The sequence below is a fragment of the Astyanax mexicanus genome, chromosome 20, assembly GCF_023375975.1.
Source record: "Astyanax mexicanus isolate ESR-SI-001 chromosome 20, AstMex3_surface, whole genome shotgun sequence".
NCBI lineage: Eukaryota > Metazoa > Chordata > Actinopteri > Characiformes > Acestrorhamphidae > Astyanax > Astyanax mexicanus.
The window spans coordinates 4521585-4544718 of record NC_064427.1 but is presented as its reverse complement, the minus strand read 5'-3'; the positions used below and the strand labels follow the sequence as shown (position 1 = coordinate 4544718).

Genomic DNA, 23134 nt, shown 5'->3' with positions numbered 1-23134 from the left:
GTGGCATTAAAAGGGTCTTAAATTTACATTATTTATTACGGTAATTTCTTGGATAAAATCTCATCTGGGGAAAAAAAAAGGATTACTATTACTGCATTAACGTATACTAATAATTAATAAATAGATAATAACAGTTTATAACCTTCTAATTAAATTCTCCTTCTTGTCCTAGGGTTAAATGTTAAGTCAGGTTAGGGAGAGAGGTACAGGCATCCTGAGGAGCTGCTTCAGTCTATGGATGAGCAGGTTAGGCAGGTCAGCTTCTTCACCCCATAGAGGTAAATGTAAGAGATGATGCATGTATATAGTGCTCCTATGTAGCTGGTCATCTCATGTATAACAATGGAATCATGAATAGTGCTGGTAATGCTGAGCAGCAGGTGAGTAAGCCAACAAATCACGAAAACAGTGGCTACTGCCACCACACTCTTTGCAGCCCTCACCTGTGAAGAACCTGAAGATGAGTTGGATCTGTCTTGGGACTTTTGAACCTTTTGTATAGTGTTGGGCGCATTTGCGCTTGTAGCATTTGAAATATAATCTTTAGATGAGAGTTCATTGGATACAGCCTTTCTTTGGTCATCACCTCTAGGTCCTGCTCTGCTGCTGATGTTCTTGATGCGCTTTTGGCTCTGCAGTAAAGTTACTGTTATCTGGATGCTTGCAAAGACAATCCCAACAATTGGAACCACATTTGCCAGCATGAGGAACACCATCTCGTATGTTTGCTTGACTTCTTGAGAGGGGAAAGTACTCCAAACACTCTTCAGAACTTTGGTTCTGTATGTTCAGAGAAGTGAAGAATAAATGTGGAAGGCTGAACACAACAGACACAGTCCAGCTCCCTGCCAGCAATGCCATCACTAGGCGTGTGTTGTCCATTTGCACAGGGGCTCCTCCGTGCTTTAGAGAACCCACAAGCTTCTGGTGCCAGAACACAGTGATGAACATAGTGGTGAATATGCTACTGGTCTCTGAAAGGTCAGAGAAGAAATTAAAGGCACTACAGTACATCCTCCCCACTGGCCAACGCTTCACCAATTCCAATGTGTCTGGCAGGTCCACCATGTAATTGGTAATCAGATTGGATATGGCTAAGTTGATGAACAGGATGTTGTTAGTCCTGAGCTGAGATCTGGATTTCGGAAGTGAGCAAAATCCAAGCCAGTTGTTGCCTAAAATCCCAGACACGCACATAAAGCCTCGAATTGTGGATTTTATCCATTCTTTTGCGTTCATCTCAAGGTTCATGATTCCCTCCGATTCCTACTGATGGAACTGTGGCAACTAAACTGGGACTATTGTGCCCTTGCATATACAGCATGAAGCCTGCTATAAAAGTGTTGGGAGGATGACATCAGCATAATCATAACTAACATCAAATCTCCTCCCACAAGGTTGAATATTTATTCTTTTTCTTTTTTTAAACAGCTAGCTTTCTTTATACTGAAACTCTCTAGTTTGTCATAGCTTTATACCTGTAAAGCAGGGGTCACCAGGTTATACCTCCTTTAAGTCCATGTTCTGACTGCAGGCAAACTGGATTTGCTTCTCAAATCACATCTATGGATATTTGCAAGTGAGTCTCATTGTATTTATGGATCACTTTGGCTCCTGAAAGTCTAGACTCTCAAAATCAAATATTTTCAAATGTTGGACACAATGTAAATATGCAACAAACTGGATTTGGGCTGGGAGTCTGAACGCAGAATAAGATACCCAATTCATTTAATTAAATGGATCAGGTGGGATTGATTAGTGTTTGGAGCTAAACTGTGCTGGAATTTAGCTTTCCCGGTGCTTGATTTGTGACTGCCAGTATATAGCATCTATGTTTTACAAGGTAAGATGAGCATAATGGTGGCATGATGTGTCCTAATCCTTTGGCAGGAAGTGACAGTGAAACATAATCCTCCTTTCCAACTCAAGCTATGTACAGACTGATCTGATTTCTGGCATATCTAGATTGTATCCAAGTGATTTTTGTCAGTCTGGACCACATGAAATTCGATTTCAAAACGACCCCTGTACTACTGTCACTTTGGATTTGATGTCATTTTTAGTCAAGTTATGAGTAATGAAAAATACTTAAAATACGATTTGCAGGTTCAGAGCATGCAGACTAAAATGTATCTGTGCAAATCTGCTTGTATATGCAAATGTGGGTAAGATCTGATTAGCAAGTAAGGTTGATTTTTGATATTCAAAAAATCTGGAAGCAAGTTCAATCCAAACCACATTTCAACACATCTTTTGCGCCACTCATAGCATGACCTACCACAAGCTCCTCAAATCAAGAGCAACTCATCCAGACCCGATTTGGTCACCTGCAAATAACAGCGTGGACATTCATCTCAACAGACCTGATCTGAGAAACATATCCAATTGGTCTGCAGTCAGAACACAGCCTAAGACTTATTTTATTAATCAGAATTCAGTTCAGAATTATCAGTGGTGTCTTACCACCACTTTACTATCAGTGTGGCTTTGAGTCTGAAGCTGGGGTCTCAGAGGAAGGTGCAGGCAAGAAAAACACTACTTTCCACTGAGTGTTATTTTACTCCCGCTGCCGCCCAACTGCTCTTACCTGTAATTGTTCAGCTCCCGTGATGGTCTTTGTTCATCAACAGGTCTAACTTCTCCCTCTGGATTTTACACTCTTTATCAAGCAAACATTCATTTATTGAAAGATGTACAAATGTAATTTTTGACATAAAAAAATATAGCACGGTAAATATAGCATGGTAAACAAGAAAAGGAACTAAAATATAGCAAAGAAACATAGTTCAATTTCAGACTTTATAATCTCAACCGGTTTGATTTCTACATTTCCAGGAATGTGTGTAAAAAGCTTATTTCTTGTTAATAAATATCGGTCAGTGTAATTTTAGTAGTTAAGTTATCTGACCGTTTGAGGATAATTTACGAGTTGGGTGTAAAACTTAATTATTTCATGTTTTTCATTAAGTATAACAAAGAAGAAATAGTTTTCATCCATTTTTCCAATTTTATTTTTTATTTTTTTGCTCCTCAGAATCTATATTTCAGGAAAAAATAGAAAGTTAATATTTTACTCAATTGTATGATTTTTTATACCACCAGAGTTCTGTCACAAGGTGCAATAATTTTTCTAAATTTCTGATGAAGGTGCAGAAATGAAAAAAAAAAAGTATAAGAATGAATAAAGGCTCATTTCTTCTTCACTATGGTGCATAAAAATGTATGAGATTTTACACACAAATTAAACTGATAAACATTATACTGACTGGGTTTGGTATAAGTGTATAGGGATCCAATTATAGGGAAAATGAACAATTTAGCGTCATCTGCAAAATCCAGCTTCTTTATTACTCTTTTTTGATTCCTAATTTAGGATTCTTTAAGCCTTAATCCAATCTAAAAGATCTAAATATGCTGTTTACATTAATGAAATATCTGCATTATTGAGTGCATGTAAAAAACAATTGAGAAAAACTAGATTTTAGCTCAGAAATTGTATTTCTCAGTGCATATAGGACTTTTCTAATTCTGTGCATGAATTTAAACTTACCACAAGATAAGATTTACTCAAAAAAGAAGCTTTGTAGCAATATAGAGAAAACCCTGCAGCAAAAAGTTTGTCACCTGTGGCTGTGAGTTTATTGACTCTGATTATTGCCTGATTCATTTAAACATTTAAAAATGTTCATGATCTAATTTACCAAGTGCATGCAAGCACATTAATCCAATTAAGGAAAAAATGTGTTTTTGCAATAATTGGATTGTTAAATGCTTGTAAATGCAGTCAATTGTGAAAAATGAAATATATTTGTTATTTTTGCCTTATTATTATCACTTTTTGTGATAGCTCTTAAAGTATTTAAACTCTTTTGACGTCTAGTCCTTTCACCACCATAGTAAACACTCAGCATGTTTTTCATGCATCTTAATTATTAAATTGTGTGGGATGTTTTACATATCAGTGGAATTTCCCTTTATTAAAGATTTAGAGCCACCTTCTTATGGTTTTTATGAAGTTTATATTGATTGATTCCTTTAGGCCTATAAATGAATGGTCCCAGTCATCCCAGTGACGCAGGATACAGGTAATCTGCTGCTGCTCTGTTGAGAGTTATTACTTGTAATTGCTTATAATTATGCAGGTGTGTCCTTACTCTAGGGTTCATTAAATAACATCAGAATGGAAATCCTATTAGTGACACATCTGGCCCCAAAAACCAAGAACAGGCTGCATATTAATATATAATATATAAAAAGAGAATTGATAAACTAAAATAAATAATGTAAATCATATTTAAGAGGAGCTATTTGTGCGTTTCTTGAGTGGTTATTTGTGCGTGTTTTTTTTTTACTGATAAATACCATACTGTAATAGATATTTGGCAAGCAAATTATAGCTTATAGTTTTCTCTATATGTTGTCTCTATAATCATGTTTGGTTTTTTACCTATACCTTTGCATTTATTATTTTTAAATACATATGAATGCACCCCCACACAAACATACACATACATATGGATACTCATTTACAGGTTTTTGCTTAATGTATTAATATTATTTGGGTTATTTTCGGTTACAATATTTTATAGGAATTTTATCATAACATAGAATATGCTTTTCTGATCAGAATGTGTATATTGACATGTTGGCATGTTTTATTAAAGTGTACTTAGTCCTGTGCAATGCATACATATCTTATAATAATCTGCTACATGTTGTCTGTGTTTGAAAATATTGCTATAACTATTGATAGACATTGTTCAAACCAATTTTCTTTGTCTTGTTTGTGTTGTTATTATGTCTTGTATCTTAAATTCTGTTTTATAGAATATTGTACAATTGCATTCATTTGCATTGTATGTATTTTGTTATTTATGTTTTGTGAGTATTTAAAATTTGCAAAATAATAGATTAAGCTATTAAAGCATTACAATATGTGGGGAAAAATGAACAGTACCACAATATTTATATATTCATCTATATATCTTTTGCGACCATTTAAAGCTCACTGACTGTCTTTTCCCTCTTATTATCATATTGCAGCTGGTTGGGGAAAGCTCCAGACTCTACGAACTCTACAAGCTGACTGATCTTCAGCCTCTGCAGGTACAGCTGAACTTCTTCACCCCATGCAGGTAAATGTATGGGATGATACAGGTATAAGCTGCTCCTATATAACTGGCCAGCTCCATAATTAGAGACGACTCCTGGATGGTGCTGATGAGGCGGAGGATGACGTGAACTACCCAGCAGATCAGAAAGATGGTGGCCACTGTGACCACGCTCTTGGCAGCCCTCAGCACACTGCCGGAGGATGAGCTGGACCTGGCTTGTCCGGGGTTGGGTACCACAGCGTTGGAGTTCCTAACTGCTTCTTGTGAGCTCTGGTTTGAGTGTAAAGAAGGCTCTGCTGGAGTGATTTTGGTGTTCTTGGCTCCAGTAGTGACTGCTGTGGTGTTGCTATTGATTCTTTTCTGATTCTGCAGCAGTGTAACTGTGATCTGGATGCTTGTGAAAAAGATCCCAATAATCGGAATGATGTTTGCAAATACAAGGTACATGAGGTCATAGGCTTGCTTGGCTTCGAGAGAAGGATAGTCTTCCAGACATTCGAAGTAGGTGTTGTTCCCATTATTCTTTGAGGCCAGGAATATATGAGGAAGGCTGAATGCAATTGCCACAATCCAGCTTCCTGCCAGCAGTGCAGCAACTAGGCGTATGTTGTCCAACTGCACAGGAGCTCCACCACGCTTCAGAGAACCCACAAGCTTCTGGTGCCAGAACACAGTAATGAACAGGGTGGTGAAGATGCTGCTGGTCTCTGAGAGATCTGAGCAGAAATTGAAGACACTACAATACATCTGTCCCATCAAGAAGTTGTATGTAAAGTCCATCATGTCCGGCAGGTCCACCAGGTAATTGGTGATCAGATTGGATGAAGCCAAGTTGACGAACAGGATGTCATTGGTTTTGAGGTGAGCTCTGGATTTGGGCAGGGCGCTAAAACCTAGCCAGTGGTTTCCTATGATCCCACTCACACACATCAAGCCTCTGATAACAGATTTGATCCAGCCCTCTGCATCCATTCTGAGTTCTCGGTCGTTCCAAACAGCACCTTTGGCAGTCCGTGGCACGAAAGGTCGAGTCTACGATTTTATAATGACAGACGGTGGCGTCATCATGCACTAATTACATAAGTGTGGCCATGGAGACAGTCTTTTACGTCTCCTCCCACTTTGCATAAATGTAGATTAGGCAGATTTGTTTCCATTGTCTCACACGACACAACATAAAAAAAAAAAAATGCGGAATTGTTGTCTGTTAAAGCTTAGCCATGCGGCCACTTAGTCTGTATAGGCTCAGTCACACAGCCTGGATACTGAAGATCATTACTGTAGAAATTCCACTGCATATGCCACATATTACAATTACATAGACACCCCTAATTCTTTTAAATGTAAAAAAAAAAAAAACATATTACAAAATTCTACCCCAAATTAGTAAAGGCTGTAAAATCAGTGACAGTAAACAAACTGCATTTATGAATTGCAATTTCTTACATTTCCTTTAACTTTTAATTTGTTGCAGAAAATAATAATTGCAGTACATTAACAAATAATGTTGAGATGGTGGCAATTTAAAGCTATAAAAAATAATGTTGTGATTTAAAGAAAGTGATTATAGTCATGATTTGGTACGATCATATTTCTGAGAATCAAAGATGGGCAAAGGATTTCCAGTTTTCTTCCTCATTTCTTTCTCATTCTACATCTCGTAATGTAAAACCAAGGAGTGGAAGGCTGAACTCCCATGATCTCTGATCCCTTAGATGGCACTGCACCAAGGACTGACATTAATCAAAAGCTGATAGAACATCATGGAAAAGGGATTACTTCAGCAAACCTTTACCAAGTATCAAGCACTTCAAAAGTAGTTACATTCACATACACCACCAGAAAAGTAACCAAGTCTAGGAGAGATATATGGGATGGAACATCAAGGAATACAAACATATCAGCAACAAGTCCAATAGCTAATGGACGGGGTTCTAAAGGGATTAGCGAATAGTAACTTTTGAATCTTATTGCTCACCATATGCATGTCTTCATGACCACAGTTTACCATCTATTTGGTAATTCTAGTGGCTTCAGGCCTTTTGGCACAAGAACAACTCTTCATCAGTATCCCAACTAACAATTTTTAGTAGAACGTTTTATACAACTAACATCCTTAGAACTCTCAAGCTTTCAAGTTTTCTGGATATATGTAGAATGTTTTCATTTAATGTTTTTAAATGTTCATATAATGTTGCTGCTACATCACTTGTGTGTCTTAATTTTTAGTTTTGAGAATGTTACATTAAACGTTTACATAATGTTAGTATTCACATAGCTAAGACCGTTATTTGAGAAATGTTGTAATAACGTTGTGATGTAAACCGTTATTATGTCACACGTTTTCAAAACATTTCTGCAACATTATATTACATTATTTATTAAGCTAAGCAAGCTAACCTGAGACTTTTTTCAGAACGTTGATAAATGAACTGAATAGTGTACCTTAAAAGGGCACAGCCATTAGAAGTGCACTAGTATGGGGTTTGGGACGCAGCCGCTGGGTGTAAACAGAGTAGGTGTGCTCTGGGACGCGTCCCCCTCCATGGTAACATACGGGGAATCCTGGGAAATATAGTTTAGCTGCTGTAGCTTCGGAGCTGGAGGGAGATTCGAAAACACACATAGACTCTAAATAAACGCAGACTGTCTGACTTACAGCGGATTTATTAGTGTGGTATAACTGCGGGGGTGCGTTTAATATGGAAATGAATAAACTGCTGCGCGGATATTAAAGATTATGGTGGTTTTCTGCTCCTCTTCTTTTACAGCTGACGGACCCGCTGACAGGCTAACAGGCTAGCGGCTAACGGGAACGTTACCGAGGGAAAGCGGCGCTGAGGAAAACCGAGGTAAAACTGAGTTAAAAAATAAAATAAAGTTCCTTCCTGAGTTTTATTCTTATTTCTGATATTTAGTGGCATTAGTAACTAGTTACTGATACTTACATTTAAGTTGTCTGTTGGTTAAGTCTCTTGTTGGTTAACTTCAAACTCAACCTTTTAAAGATTCCCTCGATTTCAATAAATATTTCCCTCAGTTTAACTTGGTTAGCGTTAGCTAAGCTAGCTAAACCTTCACTCTAAACTGAGGGATGGTAATATTAAACTGAGGGAACGAGAAATTAAACTGAGGGACCATTTTATAAAACAAAGTCGAGATTGTTAACCCAAAGTTACTAACTAACCTAGCTAGTTAACAAGTTATTACATTGACTGAATAATTCATTTAATTTGAGAGAACCCTTCATTAAATAGAGGGAAAATCCAGGGTTAAATTGCAGAAATGGGTTATTAAATTGAAGGAACAGTGTATTCATTTGCGGGAACAAGTTATCAAATGGCAGGAATAGATACTTGAACTGAGGGAACAAGTTATTCATTTGAGTAAATAACTTATTCAATTGAAGTATCACTTTAGTAATCAGATAAGTTAACGCAGATTGTTAAATTAAGACAACGGATATTAAATTGAGATAGCGATTTATAAAACTGGGGGAACTATTTATTAAATAGAGGGACAGGATTTTTAAGAAGAAGGGATTGTGCGCTTGATATATTAAGTTATTGGATCAGATTATTAAAGTGATTTTAAGTCTTTAGATAAATATATGTCTCTTTTCTCTTTGCTTGGTTCTTAATGTTTTATGTATATTTAGATTTTTATGTATATTTAAACTTTGTTTAATATGCTGCTGAACTTCACATCATCTTGATTTGCAGATGGCTTACAAGTGACAGTCACTGATATGATCAGTATGCCCTTATTACTAAAATGGATGGCACTGATTTAAAATCCAAATACAGCAGAGAGTCTAAAGATCCTCTCACATCCTGCAAATATGGAAGTAAAGTTCGAGGTCCTTCTGTCCTCCAGCATCAAACGAAAAAAGCCATGGCCGAAATTTTGTTGGCTTGGGAAGGTGAGGCTTCTTTTACAGTTTCTGTGAATTTGATTGGGTCGCATGCTTTGACATAACTCCTTTCACATAGCTTGTATCATAGGAAAAATCCAACTGTTTCTTCCTTTAGGAGAAAGAAGGTGTCTTTCTTTTGGATGACACTCGGATCAGTGAAATCAACCTGGTGTCGGGGCAGACCAAGAAGAAGACCCCAACATTGCAGCCTTTGTTGCCAAGAGTGGTTACAATGGCTGGGTCTCAGAATGGTAAGATTAGAGCCTAAATAATGTTCTCTAGAATTTGTCATGTCTGGAGTCTCGAGTCTCAGATTATCTTTTTTTTTTACTGTGTATAGGTGCATGGCTGGTTGGACTACTGGTTACCGGAGAGCTTTTTCTGTGGAACAGAGACAAAGACTCCTTAAAGACAGTTGCTGCTGTTTCTGCTGTATATGAACTGGCATCGGCTGGTAAAGGTCAGTGCAGTATTCTAGATTAATATCATGTGTATGTGTTTGTTCCTCATTGACTTAACTATGCCTCGTGTGTACAGCACTGCGCCTCTCCCTGCTGGTCTCGGGGGACGGACAGAGGGTTCTCCTGGTCTCTGTCACAGGGCAGGTCTTCCTGTGGGAATGCCTGGTCCCTCAAGATTTAAACAGTCCAAGAGACAGCACCATCCGGGGGCTCTGGAGTCAGATAGCATCCTCAGAAAATACACAACTGCCTTCGTCCAAAGACAAGGAAGCTTCTCTACACTCTGTGTTTATCCAGAGCGAGGTCAGAGAACCTGTGTTGTGATTTTTTTCATATATATATAGGTCTGCACAATATATGATTTTAGCATCAAAATGTGGCCAAATTTAATTTATTTTAATTCATTATGCGATTTTTTACCATGTTGCCCAGCTCTACATGGCATATTTGATCATTGACATCTAGTGAAATCTAGTTAAATCACTGTATGTTTTTGATATTGCAATATTTATTGCAATACAACATGTCTTGTTGTTTGCAATATCCTGCAGCTCTAGTTCTAAAGGCTATCCGTTTAATTCTGCTGTTTAAATACTCTTGTTTTTGCTCTTGTTTAGACTGTAGGTGATGTTTGCCTGAGTGCTTTCGTCTTCACCAATAGAGAGGAACTGATGGTCACCATCCTGAAGATTCAGTGGGATCAGACCTGGGAGAACAAGCTCAGGTCTGATTACAAAGACGTGGAATTCAGTACTGTGGTGTTGTCTGTAATTGAACACAGTTGAATAAATATCTGTCTCTATTACAGATTAGAAAGATACAGCGTTCAGTGGGTCACCAAAACCTTTCCACTCAGGAATCTTGAGCCTCCATGTCGACCTGTGAAGTCAAGAGGAGCTCTGGTACCAGCTTTCTCACCAGATGGCCAACTTTTAGCAATAATCCTTAATCAGAAAGATCCAAGGGTATGTTACGCAAAGCGTAGTCATGCATTTCAGTGCATATTAACAAGTATATGTGTTCTGTTTTGGTTGTATTCACATAATATTTTAACCATTTAATAGTTAGATGCATCTCTGGTTGGACACACAGAGATGAGTTCAATACCAGTACAATTGAACAGATTGAACAGCATGTTAATAACCACACTAGCTTAGGTCAACTGTTATTGCAGTTATTGCAGTTATAATTGTCAAATAAATGTCATAAAATATATAAACATTTGTTTAAAGATTTTGCTTGAATATCAAGTGTATCAGTATGAATCCTAAATAAATCAGAATTAAAAAGGAACATTGTATTGTATTATTTTGTGCTTTGATCTGGATCATCAGAGCTGAACTACTTGTGTAAAGCCACCCATCAAAAAGTGATGAGGTGTTCCCAGTATCATATTTTTTTTTATTCCTTACAGGCTACTCAGGTGTTGTACATTAGCGCCCAGAACTTTGTGACTGTATCCAGCTTGCTGGGAGGATGCGGCAGTAAGAAGCTCAATATCCCAGCTAAATATGTGAGGTAAGTGCGAAAAAACTGCTTTTACTTTTTAAGTGGTGTATGTGAGGGCTGCCCTTCATTACTATTATAGTATGGAACAGTTAATTGGCCCTAGAATGGAGCCCTGTGGCATGCCGCACAATTTGGTAAACTTAACAGCTGTACTATTAATTTGATTTAAGATTATTAACATAATCATTAATTTAGGGGTTAAGCCACAGTCATGTTTAATGGTCTGCCAAACTCCGTAGGTCATATTGGGTGGGCTGTGCGAGTTGGAGTCCAGAGGGGCTCTATCTTGCGTGTGTACTGAAGAGAGGTTCCCTCTTGTTGCTGGCCCGCTTGGGTGGTTTGGTCTCTCTTTCGACAGCTGGGTGTGACATTGAGTTTGGCCCAGCACACTTTCTGCCTCTTCATCCACTGGTCACCTATAGGTGAGTGCAATTCATATGATATTGTATTGTATTCTGTCATAGTTTACAGCAGATAAATAAATACACGTTATATATGTGAATGTAATGGTCATGTTTGTAATTAATAACAATATTAGAGCAAAAGGTAGTTTATTGGGAGAAAACTGTACAATTAATATGAGGCTCTGAGTTCATTATCGAGAAATGTCTAAAAGACAACCCACCCTGTCTAGACACCTGCCTAATATAAAAGACAATAATCTCTTACCAAGAAGTACACTTTCCAAAGTAAACACTTTTATTCCCTCCTGTGGCAAAATATTTCATGTGTAATCAGACCACACTTGTCATCATTTACGTATCTTCCTGAGACATAACTGCAAGTTTGGCGGATGTGATTTTTGATATTATGTTTACAGAGTAAGAAGCAGTATGTTGCTTATTATTAATTATCACATATTTTTCAACTGCATTTTATATCAGAGATGCTCAATGGGGTCTGGGATGATGCATCTTTGTCTTACTGTCATTCATGAATAATCCATATTAAATGCATTATTAGTGTTGTAGTTTTCAGCTCCTTCATTAGTCCAAATCCATGCAACTCATTTTCTTCTTATTTATAGGTTTCTTGTTTTTCTTGTTCTCTTGATTCCTGTCCTCTTTCATCATGATTCCCTTTTCTTTTCCAACATCTCTAGTCATGTGCTCTCTCTTTTTCCCTCTTCCAACATGGTCATTTTGTGCTCTGTTACATGTAAGTACTAGAGCAGTCATAATCTCTGTCACTAATCGCACTGGAACATATTAAAACAAAACATATTCACAAAACAGCTGCACTGGTCTGAGCCTGCGAATTGAAGCAGTTCTCCATTTTTTAGCATGTTTTATTATATAAAAATGTGGGAGCTCTTCACAACTTGTAACACATGCATGTTTAAAAGCATTAAAATAGCTTTGAGATTTTGTGCTGAGGCTCCTTCTTTCTTTTAATTTGTCTGTTCCTCTTTTCCTAGACCTCCAGTGCCTTTGCAGTCACCGGACGATGCCCTCTCCAGCTCCAGTGTGTCTCTCCGTGACCCGATGAGACAGAGGTACTCTGTGACTTGGCACCCGAGGCTGCCTTGCCTCCTTATGTCAGATGGCTACATGGTGACCATGCTGAAGATGGCCAGCAGGCCCTCACCTACTTCGCTGATGAGCAGTGTTCTCTTGGACACGGCTCAGGGGCTGGAGAGAGTAAGCAGGCTCCTGGGGTCAGAGCAGGTGAGTTGGAGAGACTCTACAGAAATACAGGAGTTTATTTCAGGCTATAAAACAGTGGAGTTTCCTTTAAAATGCTGTATAAATTCTCTTATCTGTGTGCATGTTCAGCCCCAGGTCAGACCTAGACTGGAATCCATGTCCACTCTGAAGTTCACAGCAAGCCTGTTGGCACTAAAAGAGAAAGAGATTCCTGCGTCAACTCTACCTTTATTTCTCAGAGAAGGAGAGGACAACGCAGGGTTGAAACTGACCATTGAGAAAGCCCAGGTCAACATTTATTTTTTATTCTCTATTTTCTATCTAACAAAACACCTTCATTGACACAAATGCACAGAAGAAGGAGATGTTAGAATCAAATGATTGTCTATGTGGGACTTTTTTTTTTATAATATATGGAACATATTACAATATTAGAGTGTAAGGATAGGTTAATTGGGGAAAATTGTAGCACTGTTGCAGCTGGGCCTGCAGATCTTGCACATAGGTGGCCATCATTTGCATCCAAGATGGTCCCATAAATGCTCAGTTGGTAATAAATCTGGTCCTGCACATATCACTACTGGGGGTGACTGACTGCAATATGTGATGGCTCCCTAGATCATCACACCAGCAGTCAGAGCAGTGTGTCATTCCACAGCAAAGGCTGAATTGGAGCATTCGCCACAAAGCCTCCATACTCAAAACTGTCCATCACCAGATCCCAATTAAGGCCCTGGATTTGTCACTAAAGACATTTACATGCATTTACATATCTGCCTAAGACAGAACTGCGTTTTTGTGAACAAGTGTATTTCAGACCTGCGATTTATTTAAAAAAATTCCCTAACCCGAGTCTGAAGTTCACTTTTTCGCTCTGTGTGCTTCTCCAGGGTGAAGATGACGAAGAAGACTCAGACATTGGTCAGTACACACACTCTGTTATGCAGGATGGTGGGAGGCTGGAATTCGCCTCCATGTTTGACACCCTTCATGCCCAGCACTTGTCTGACCCTGAAGACTCAGAGCAAGACTCTTCTGTTCTCCTGGAGGAACTGGCCACAGCACGGCATAATATTCTCACCGCTTGGGCTTTTGGAGTATCTCAAGGTGGTATCATGGATCAGAGGGAGCGTCTGCTGAAATACACCGTCTCTTGTGCTGTTCGGCTGGCCCGAATGCTGCGGATTGCTCTCCCAGTGGTGCAGCGTCACAGGGAGGATAAAGGCACCTGGACTTCTCATGTGTTTGACCTCATTAGGTCTCTGCTCTGCTTCTTACCTTGGGATTCCCCTCACAAGGGAAGCAGCAGTTGCTTTAGGGTCATAGTAGATCTTGTGCAGTGCTTTGTACATTTCTTTCTACCATTATCATTAGATAGTGTTTGTTCTTCTCAAAATTTCACTGCAGCACTTCTGGTCCTTGAGGAGACCTCAAAGACTCTGGACTTGACTTATAGTTTACCTGAGCAGACTGTGCAGCAGGAACGGGAGGATCATGCTCCCTGTCCTTCGGACATGTTCTTCATCCCACTATTACAGGAAAGCAAAGAGGCTGAAAGCGTGACTTCACAGCTACTACTGCCCAACAGACCTTCAAACAGGTTCTCCTGATTTTTTCTGGTTGTTGTTGTTATTTTCTTACATGCATGTGTTTTTTAATTTGTTTTTTCTTTTTCAGATTGATAACCATGTGGAGGAAATTGTACAGGCAAGCTTTGCAGTATCAAGCCAAATTATTTAGTCAAACAAACCTGGAAAGCCAGAGGAAGGAGTTCGAGAACATGTCAAATATAATTTCTCAAATCCAGGAGGCTCTTCAGAGAGGTGGTGATCTTTTGGAGGAAAGTCCTGCCCTGCACAATATAACAGGTTAAACATAGCTAATAATGTTTAAAAATCTATATTTTATAAAAACTATTTTCCAACATCATTCATCTGCAGAGCCAGCAGGCAGTTACAGATCTAGACCAGCTGGTTAATTGATCTACACCAGACCTTTACTATGTGCTGTGGTTCGCTTGTGGTAAGAACATGATCCGGTCCCAATTGTCAAACATACTTCTACTTTATTTGAGCTAATCGGCTGTTCAGGTGCAGTTTAACCTGATGTATTACCCAGGCAATTACCATAGCTATAAACAAACATTCTCTGTTGCTGCTTTACACTGTACAAATATACATGCTGGTCTAAAAAACAGAACAGCTATATTTTACATGTAGCTCCCGCCCCAGACAGCTCTGACCAATCGGAGCAGACAACGTACTTACATGGTTTGTTAGGGCGCATTTTGGTGTGTTTAGGTTTGCGTTTAATCTGATTTGGACCAGAGAAACGAACTACAGTAGTGAAAACGTCCTAAGATATAATTGCACTCAAACCGTGATATTAATTCAATAAGATATTACTGCATCATTAAGGTTTTATAGGAGTCACTATTAATGTTAATGTAAACATAATATTAACCTCGAATCACAGCATTTAGAGTCAACACTGTTTGGTGGCACACATCTAAAACCATGGCATGTCTTGAAATTACTTCTCTAAAACTGCTGGTCTAGACCTGCAACTGGCAATCCAGCTTTGTAGATAGAAGAATCTCAGCATTTTTTAGTGGTTTGATTGCATACATTCTGTCTACAGGAGAACAGCACTTCATTTTAGGTGAATACAGCAAGTGTGTCCAGGCCTGGCGAGTCCAATTATGGGCAGAGAGAGAAAGGGGTTGGTTTTCACTTTGTCATGCTTAATTATGTGAATATACATTATGGTCACTTAGGCTAGAATTAAATTACATAGTCGTAAGTCCCTGTCATAGACACTTGTCCATTCATGTCAAGCAGTTGGTCCACGGACAGGCTTCCTGGAGACACGTTACTGCCTGGCTCTTCTGTTTGGCCAGCTGTTCCAGTATCGGCTGAGGGAGGCCCAGGCCTTGTGTGACTTCTTGGCCCGGCGGCTACAATCTCAAAACGGCCAAGTGGAAGAACATAGCCGAGAAGAGAAGAGTGGTAAGGTCCAAAGAAATGACAGTGGTTAAAGGATTAAAGGAAATGTTCTGTTCAGTTGGTTTTAGTCAAATAAAACTTTTTTAGTCTCTGTTTGTGGCTGTATGTTGTCCATGATCCTAATTTAAAGCCTTGTGTGCTGACATTCAGAACTCATAATGTCCTCTTATCCTCTTTAGATGAAGCTCATTTTGAAGGCTGGCTTCCACAGCAAGTGAATAAAGAAGCTGCCTGTGCAGTGGTACAGTCTTTAGGGAGGTTCATGGCCTCCTACTTCACCAACCAGCCACTTGCCATCTTCCCACCCCACAACGTGGACATCCTGCCCCCTCTGCATTTGCCTCATTGTGAGTAAGAAATCAATTTCTAATATAGCCAGCTGTAAGAGAGTCTGATGATTGAAGTTCATAAATGTTTCTCGTTTTGGATCAGTGTCAGGGCGCCGCATGGTGGCCCTGTCTCAGAGCAGGGTGGCAGGCGCAGTGCGATCACAGCATCTCTCAGAATTGTGGACAGTGGACTATGCTCTGGAGCTCCTCCTGCTGGGAGGGCTGATGCCTGAAGCTGTGTGGTTGGCTCACAGCCTGGGTGACTGGAAGACTGCTGCGTCCCTTGGCCTGGCCTACACCACCTACTGCAGGCTGCACTACGATTTCAGCAGGTCTGTTTGCTTACTGTTTCCAGGTAGAAGTGATGGAGTGTTTGATTTGGAGTTAGGAGTGTAATTAAAAGTTATTGCATTCATTTTAGGCTGAAATGGAAAGAGCTGCATCTGCCTGTTGAGCTGCATCCTGGCTGGATCTTTCAGAACCAGCTGGAGTCATTAATGGGCTGCGTGGCTTCGTCTGATGAAAGAGGGAAAGGTTTGTACAAATGTTCACTCTCCCTCTCAAAATAACACCTCACAACTCACTTTAAGCTTACAATCCTAATCACCAGGTAACACTTGAAGATCCGATTATATACTGCTGTCCCATGACCTTTGGCATGTCAGTATTTTCTCTTTAGACTATACTGACTGTGACACATTAACAGAAACTGATGCTCAGCTTCCTTGCTCTCCCTCAGATACAGCAGAAGTAGAAGATATGGACGTTCTACAGGCCTCTGTGCAGGAGATCCTGAAGGCTTCAGTCATGGCTGAAGTAGATGTTGTCTCCCAGCCCCTTTCCCAGCTACTAGACTCAGCCAAAGAGCACGCCCACTCCTTCCCCATGCTCGTCCCTCCTGTCTTTTACCTTCCTGCACCTCCTCTGTATTGTCCGCAGCCTTCTCCTAACACCCAGGTACATGAAGTAAGCATAGCAAAGAAACATGATTAACAGTGATTGTAACAATGAAGTCAGTAGGATCAGCCACACAGCCCAACAGAGGCTAAGAAAAAGATTTGGAAAATACAGTACAGGTGATTTTGCTTTTATTAATTGCCTACTTTTTAATCTTGTAAACATTTGTCCACTTCAGGACTCATTTGGAAATGGGATGCTGGTCCTGGAGAGGGAGTTGCGTTGCCATGTTGCTGGAGTTTTGCAAAGAGTGCTGCTGCTGTTTAGGGCTGCCCATTGCTCCCGACCTGCGGCCCAGTGGTACATAAGCAGCCTGCGCCGCTGTCGCCAGATTTACCGCAAGGTATGAGTACATCCACCCGTAATATCAACAGGTTTTATTTTATCCACATGTTTCATTTAAAAAGCGCATGTTAAGAGGTTGATACTATGTGTGTGGAGGTGGGGCTTAGAGATATGCGGACAGATTAGAAAGCAGCTACTCAGAAGCTTTTTTATTTAGCTACGCTATTCAGTGGGAGCAACAGGTATTCAAATGGTTACTGCCCACTTCTTTGTAATGGAAGGAAAATCCCCTCTTTTTCATTTTCAGTTGACTCACAGATGCTGAACTGAACTGAATGTCAACCAATAGGAGGTGCCCTAAGCAGATTTGAAACAGCTAAAGTGTACTAATAGGGGCGTAATTCATGTTTTACCCAATGTCAACCAATAGGAGGTGCCCTAAGCAGATTTGAAACAGCTAAAGTGTACTAATAGGGGCGTAATTCATGTTTTACCCAAAAGTTACAAGGAGCAAGTGTGTAAAAATGTTTGTAGATTTAAAAAAGTAGTGTTTACTTTTTCTTGAATTTTAGTATTTGTCTGCAGTTTCACTCGGATTTAAAAAGTGTTCACATAAATTACTGTATTTTATCGCAGGTCAGAAAGTGGAAGGTTGAGTCTAAAGATGACCTTCTTCCCGAAGGGCTGAAGAAGTTCACAAATTTCTGTGGATTTTTCCGTTCAGGGCACCTAGGGCATAAAGACATGGACAGTGTTTCTAAACAGACAATAGGTATGTATGTATGTATGTATATATGTGTTTAAGGTTTGTGGGGTTCCCACTTGGAATATGGGATAAGGTTACACATTTTAGCATTTAAATATATATACTGAATTTCAGCTCAGATAATCAGTAATCATGACTATCGATCATGTGTGTTTATGTTTCTTGCTATTTCTCAGTTTGCTTCAGAGAGCTGTGTGGCTTGTGCTGGATGCTGCATGTTCGAGACCAACTCACAGTTTCCTGTAGGAAGTACCAGACTGCTAGGAGCAAGTCTCTGAACTCTCAGGTGCACTATTTGAACACACGCATCTCAGGGTTTTTGCTTTTAAGTGCTACTACATAATCAGTCAGTCCAAAGTATGTTTTTTCTGATTGTACTGCTTTGTGTGCCAGCTTCCTGATGTCAGAGTATCTGAGCTGTGTGAGGAGGCCCTGCGCTGGGTCTGCCGCCTGCTGCCTTTCTCACGGTTCCTCTGTGCTGAGGAGGTTTTGCAGGACCTGGCTCTTAGCCTGGTGGCCGAACTTCCACCTGTTCCAATGGTAAAGACCAGCCCAAACAGAGTCCTCTACACTCTACTCTCTTTATCCATGTTTACATCATTTTGTACTCTTTTTTTTTTTTTTTTCTTAACTCTGATGACCAGGTGACAGAAACTCTGGTCAGGATGTTTCCAAACGAGGAAGAATCTGTTCGTGTACCTTTGCGGGACAAGTACAGCTCAATGATGCACAGATTCCAAACCTGTGTTGTGCAGACCTCTACACCCAAACCAGGTGAAGCACAGTAGTATTTGAATTTGCTTTTTCCTTCCCATAATCCAGTCTCCTCTGCATACGGCTCCCTGTAAAGTGCACTGGATACAGATGCTAGAACTGGCGTATGCTTCCGTGCAAAAGATTAAGCATGTAATGTTTTCTGTGAGCAACAAAGAGTTGTATAATTATGTCAAATTATTAATCTGTATATTAATCTAAAAAAACAAAAAACAAATTTGTGTAGCCTCAGAGTCAGGCGGTGAGGAAGAGGAAGAGGGCGAGACCATGATGCTGCTGATCCAGGACCAGCGGAGGCAGCGCTGCAAAGAAGAGCGCCGCTTGGCCAAGAATCTGGCCCCTCTGGAAAGGCATCTCTGGGAGAGAGACGAAGGGGAGGAGAAGGGAGGAACCGCCTCGATGTTGAGCAGATTCTCTCTGGATACTAACTTGAGTAACAGCACCCTGACCGACTATGAACGACCTCTAGTGGGCAGTGAGACAGACATGGCTGATACATTGTCAGAGCCTCTCTCACCTGACATGCAGACCAGGCCACATCACAGGTAACAATTTGATTACTGTTATGGTTATTTCTGTTGCAACATATTAGCATACAGGTCAGTGATTTTTTTAAGTACATATATATGTCATTGGTTTATGCATTTAAACCATGTTGAACTAAAATGTTGTAACATTTACTTACTTTAATGTTTAAAAAAGGATTAATTGTGTGGTGCAACTCATTATAACACATAAAACAAATATCTAATTTCTGATTCACAGGAAAAATAAGAAAGTGACTGTGACATTAAAATAAAAATTAGATAATTATTATCAAAAACACTTTGCTTACTATTGAGAACTTGTTACATGTACACATGTTAAGCATGTTAAAAAAACGATTAAAGATAAATCATGGTTGCACCATATGACATTTTGTAAGGCCATGGCCAATTCATCTGGATAAAAATAAAAACCAAAATCACTTGGTTCTTACTGTTTGAACTTCTTTTTGCGATATTAAAATGGACAGTATTAAATCATTATGTCACTGATCTATTCACATATTATCATAGATATTTTTACTAATACTAAAGGATTTCTTTGAACACAATTACTGAGAATTAGCAGTTGTAAGGCACCATGACAAAGCTAAAAATCTAAGCTTGTTTTGATGTTGCTGTCTCTAGCTCCAGGTTTCAGAAAGCTGAGGACAGATCTGAAACATCAAGGAATGAGAGAAATGCAGATGGACGCTCTAAGTCTGTGACTAAGGGAGCAGCCCAGGGGTCAGTTGTTGATGAAGGAAATAACACTGGACCCACTTTACCAACTGTGGGAACATGGGTGTTTGAGCTTGAGGATGAGGAGTACCTTAGATTCCTGGAGCTCTTCTACAGCTATGTGTTGGAGAAGGACAGCCTAGACACGGAAGAGTCAGAGCTGCCTCTGCTGAGCAGCTTTTCATCACAGCTGCGAGAAAGAGAGCTTCACTCCGACACCTTCGACATGCTGACCACACTCAAGCGCCGCAAAGCTGGTCGAAAGCGGGACGCGCTGCTCCCAGTGTTCTGCGCTGGCCGCTGCTTTCACATACTTCCTGTAACTCCTGAGCCAACCCCCTCAGTCAGCTTAGCTCCTTCTGTTATCAGTGATGCCCACACCGCTCAAACCAGCATGTCGGTTAAGCCTCTCCGTGGGAAACAGCCAGGATTGTTCAGCCTTCTCCAGAGGCGCGGCCAGTCTGCCAATTCTGTGGTTCGTGCAGAAAAGAGCCCCGTTAAGACTTTGTTTCAACTGGCCCCACAAATTGAACCCTGGCTCTTTAAGGCTGTTTCACACCCTGATGTGGACCTACAGCTGGAGCTGGACTCCAAGTTGGAGACCCAGTTTCCCAGACTGGGCAGGCTGTTTGAATGGATGCTGCGCTGGGCAGACAGAAGTGTCCTGGTTAGTCAGACCAGCAGGAAGACGTTAGAGGGTGCAGGGGAGCCTGTGGTCATTAGGGCCAAAGCCTCGGCTCCTGCTGTACTCCTGGCTCTGAGGCTGCTGGAGCAAAGGTATACTGCTGGCCTGCAGGGAACTGACAAGCATGGGGTCCAGCTTAAGGTGAGATGATAGATGGCCATGTTGTATTATAAATTGTACAGTATGTCCTACAAAATATGTCTAAATGTTGTTTGGAAACTCATTCTAATAAATTTATTTAAGAAGTATTACCCACCATTAATTATCACATCAGAGTACTACTTTTTCGCTGTTTTTAGCAAAATAATAATTCACAATGTTCTCTTTTGCCAATATATACCAACTAGATACAGATTATATCTGTCCTGTATCATTTATTTTACTTTAATTCTGGATATATGGAGATATATGGAGTGCATTATTAGTATCATGACATTCTGGATCATTGACTTCTGTTACAAATCTGATAAATGATATAACTTAAGCTACAGTACCAGGTCGGCCTTTTTGACAATTAATAACAAGTATTGGTTTAAAATATGTGCCAAATCTGTCAATATCGATATAATTCCAATATCATTGCACATCCCTAGTTTCTGCCTAGATGTTTCATTTTTGTTCATTCCTACTTTTGGAATTAGTGGTGTAGTTGAGGTTAGGGTGAGGTGGTGATCATCCAGCATTCTGACCTCCCTAATGCTCTCGTCACTGAATGTAATGAAATTCTCACAGCAATGTTCAAAAATATAGTAAAATGCCTTCCCTGGACAGTATAGTGAATTACTCCCAACAAAAGCAGAATAAACTCTTTTTAATATTGTTATTTTGGAACAAACTGTGAATTAACAGATGTTCCAGTACTTTTGTCATCACTGCATGCCTGTTATATGTGCATAGGTAAATATTAAATGCATATGTATAATCTTAGGCATGTGAAAAATCCTGCTTTACAGCATGCAGTATACTGTAATCTAAATGCTTGAAACTTAGTTAATGTTGGATTAATGAAACGAAATTAATGAGATTAGGCTTCACCTAAACATGTTTTCTCTTCTGACCCAGGGGCAGAAGAGGGACTTTACAGTGGCTCCAGTGCTGCAACCTGAGACTGGCTGTATAAGAGAGCGAGAGAGCAGCATTGACACTGGCTATCCTACTTCAGCAGAGACTCCCATCACCTTACATGATCTAGAACCTCAGCAGGGATGTGGCTTGAGGTGAGTTCTCATTATATATCTTTAAATAAAGTGTTTTGTCTGCAGTGGTTAATCTGTTTTTATTCTGCAGGATGTGTGAACCTGAGGAGATTCAGGACAACCACAGCATCTCTCACATGTCTGGGCTAAAGGATGTGAATTCTGATTCTGACATTAGTCTAAAGGGAACTGGAAGAGAGAGTGAACTGATTGTCATGTGTGAATCAGAAGGTGAGAATATTGTTGGGGCTTGAATCAGCGCAGCAAACTAGACCCGTCACATTTTTGCCAACCTTGAGTGCCAAATTGTTTACTTTAATTGCTGGCAAAATTCTTAATTAAATTAAAAGGTCACTGTTCTTTAAAAGGGTGTATTATTGCATTATTGTGCTATTATAATTTTACCAGTACCATTAAATTGTCTTAAATGATAATAATAATGTTTGACTGTAATGACTTGTGTGTTATATGTTGCAGATAACAGCAGTATAGAGGAGACCTTGGAAGGATCTTTACTTGGACCAGACATTTCTGTTCAAATACAGACCCCCAGCAAAAATTTTACTGGGTCTAGAAAGAAGGTAAACACCACTCTAAAACAAGGCATTAATGTTAGATTTGGTTAAATTAAATTGGATTTATCTTAACTGATTAAATCAGATTCAACAAATAAATAAGAGTAAAATTATGTGCAAATCAGTATATTGAAGGAGAATGTACAATATGCAATGTAGACAGAATAAATAAAGAGTGGATGTATGGAATGTATGTAAATATATGTCAAGCGTATAATAATAGCTTTATTTATAAAGCACTTTTCATACATGAAAAGTATAGAAAAGGCTCTTCTCACAATCAGGTAATAAAACCAATAAACAACAATACAAGTAATAATCAGCAAAAAAAAGGATTAAAACAAGTATAGAATGTAATAAAAAGAATAAATAAAAGAAAATAGGTCAAACAAAGTAGATAAAATTGAGTATACATGATACTCAATTTTATACTCAAATTATAGAAGTTAATAAGTTAATATTATTGTAGATATATTCTGACCTAAACAGTGGATTGTTTTCACACAGGCTTTGACATTGGCAGATTTGGAGAACACAAGGAGAACTGAAGATTCCGAATCTGAATCTGAGTGAGTAAAATCCACCCAAACAAAAGTTTAACAGTTTAATGTCTGTAATAATTATCTCATGTATCTCATATATATCATACAT

At 39.4% G+C, this 23134-nt stretch overlaps 2 protein-coding genes and 1 pseudogene across 10 annotated transcripts in view; 1 reads left to right on the top strand and 2 right to left on the bottom strand.

The window, feature by feature from the left end:
• Window positions 1–227: 227 nt before the first annotated feature.
• LOC103042369 (alpha-1B adrenergic receptor-like) lies at window positions 228–1356 on the bottom strand (annotated as a pseudogene).
• Window positions 1357–4536: 3180 nt separating this feature from the next.
• Window positions 4537–6205, bottom strand: LOC103042678 (alpha-1B adrenergic receptor). The gene has a single exon (XM_007244825.3). The coding sequence runs from the start codon at window positions 6084–6086 to the stop codon at window positions 5094–5096; it is 993 nt and encodes a 330-aa protein (XP_007244887.3). The 5' UTR covers window positions 6087–6205; the 3' UTR covers window positions 4537–5093.
• cplane1 (ciliogenesis and planar polarity effector 1) overlaps window positions 5060–23134 on the top strand; it is a 32615-nt gene continuing 14540 nt past the window's right edge. For 3 of the 9 annotated variants that reach the window (XM_049468398.1, XM_049468396.1, XM_049468391.1), the window contains exons 1-30: window positions 7663–7966; window positions 8837–9036; window positions 9146–9281; window positions 9371–9490; window positions 9568–9794; window positions 10109–10215; window positions 10300–10456; window positions 10906–11009; window positions 11240–11422; window positions 12418–12667; window positions 12776–12934; window positions 13537–14246; window positions 14324–14514; window positions 15287–15367; window positions 15484–15654; window positions 15831–15998; window positions 16084–16312; window positions 16402–16514; window positions 16720–16946; window positions 17116–17280; window positions 17859–17994; window positions 18165–18274; window positions 18382–18528; window positions 18633–18762; window positions 18989–19307; window positions 19935–20853; window positions 21775–21929; window positions 22000–22139; window positions 22386–22489; window positions 22991–23052. In XM_049468398.1, the coding sequence (XP_049324355.1) occupies window positions 8956–9036; window positions 9146–9281; window positions 9371–9490; window positions 9568–9794; window positions 10109–10215; window positions 10300–10456; window positions 10906–11009; window positions 11240–11422; window positions 12418–12667; window positions 12776–12934; window positions 13537–14246; window positions 14324–14514; window positions 15287–15367; window positions 15484–15654; window positions 15831–15998; window positions 16084–16312; window positions 16402–16514; window positions 16720–16946; window positions 17116–17280; window positions 17859–17994; window positions 18165–18274; window positions 18382–18528; window positions 18633–18762; window positions 18989–19307; window positions 19935–20853; window positions 21775–21929; window positions 22000–22139; window positions 22386–22489; window positions 22991–23052 (5801 nt within the window). In that variant the 5' untranslated portion in view covers window positions 7663–7966; window positions 8837–8955. Of the gene's footprint in view, window positions 5107–7654; window positions 7967–8836; window positions 9037–9145; window positions 9282–9370; window positions 9491–9567; window positions 9795–10108; window positions 10216–10299; window positions 10457–10905; window positions 11010–11239; window positions 11423–12417; window positions 12668–12775; window positions 12935–13536; window positions 14247–14323; window positions 14515–15286; window positions 15368–15483; window positions 15655–15830; window positions 15999–16083; window positions 16313–16401; window positions 16515–16719; window positions 16947–17115; window positions 17281–17858; window positions 17995–18164; window positions 18275–18381; window positions 18529–18632; window positions 18763–18988; window positions 19308–19934; window positions 20854–21774; window positions 21930–21999; window positions 22140–22385; window positions 22490–22990; window positions 23053–23134 lie in introns of those variants that run through there. The other 6 variants (XM_049468393.1, XM_049468392.1, XM_049468399.1 and 3 more) reach the window with 6 other exon arrangements.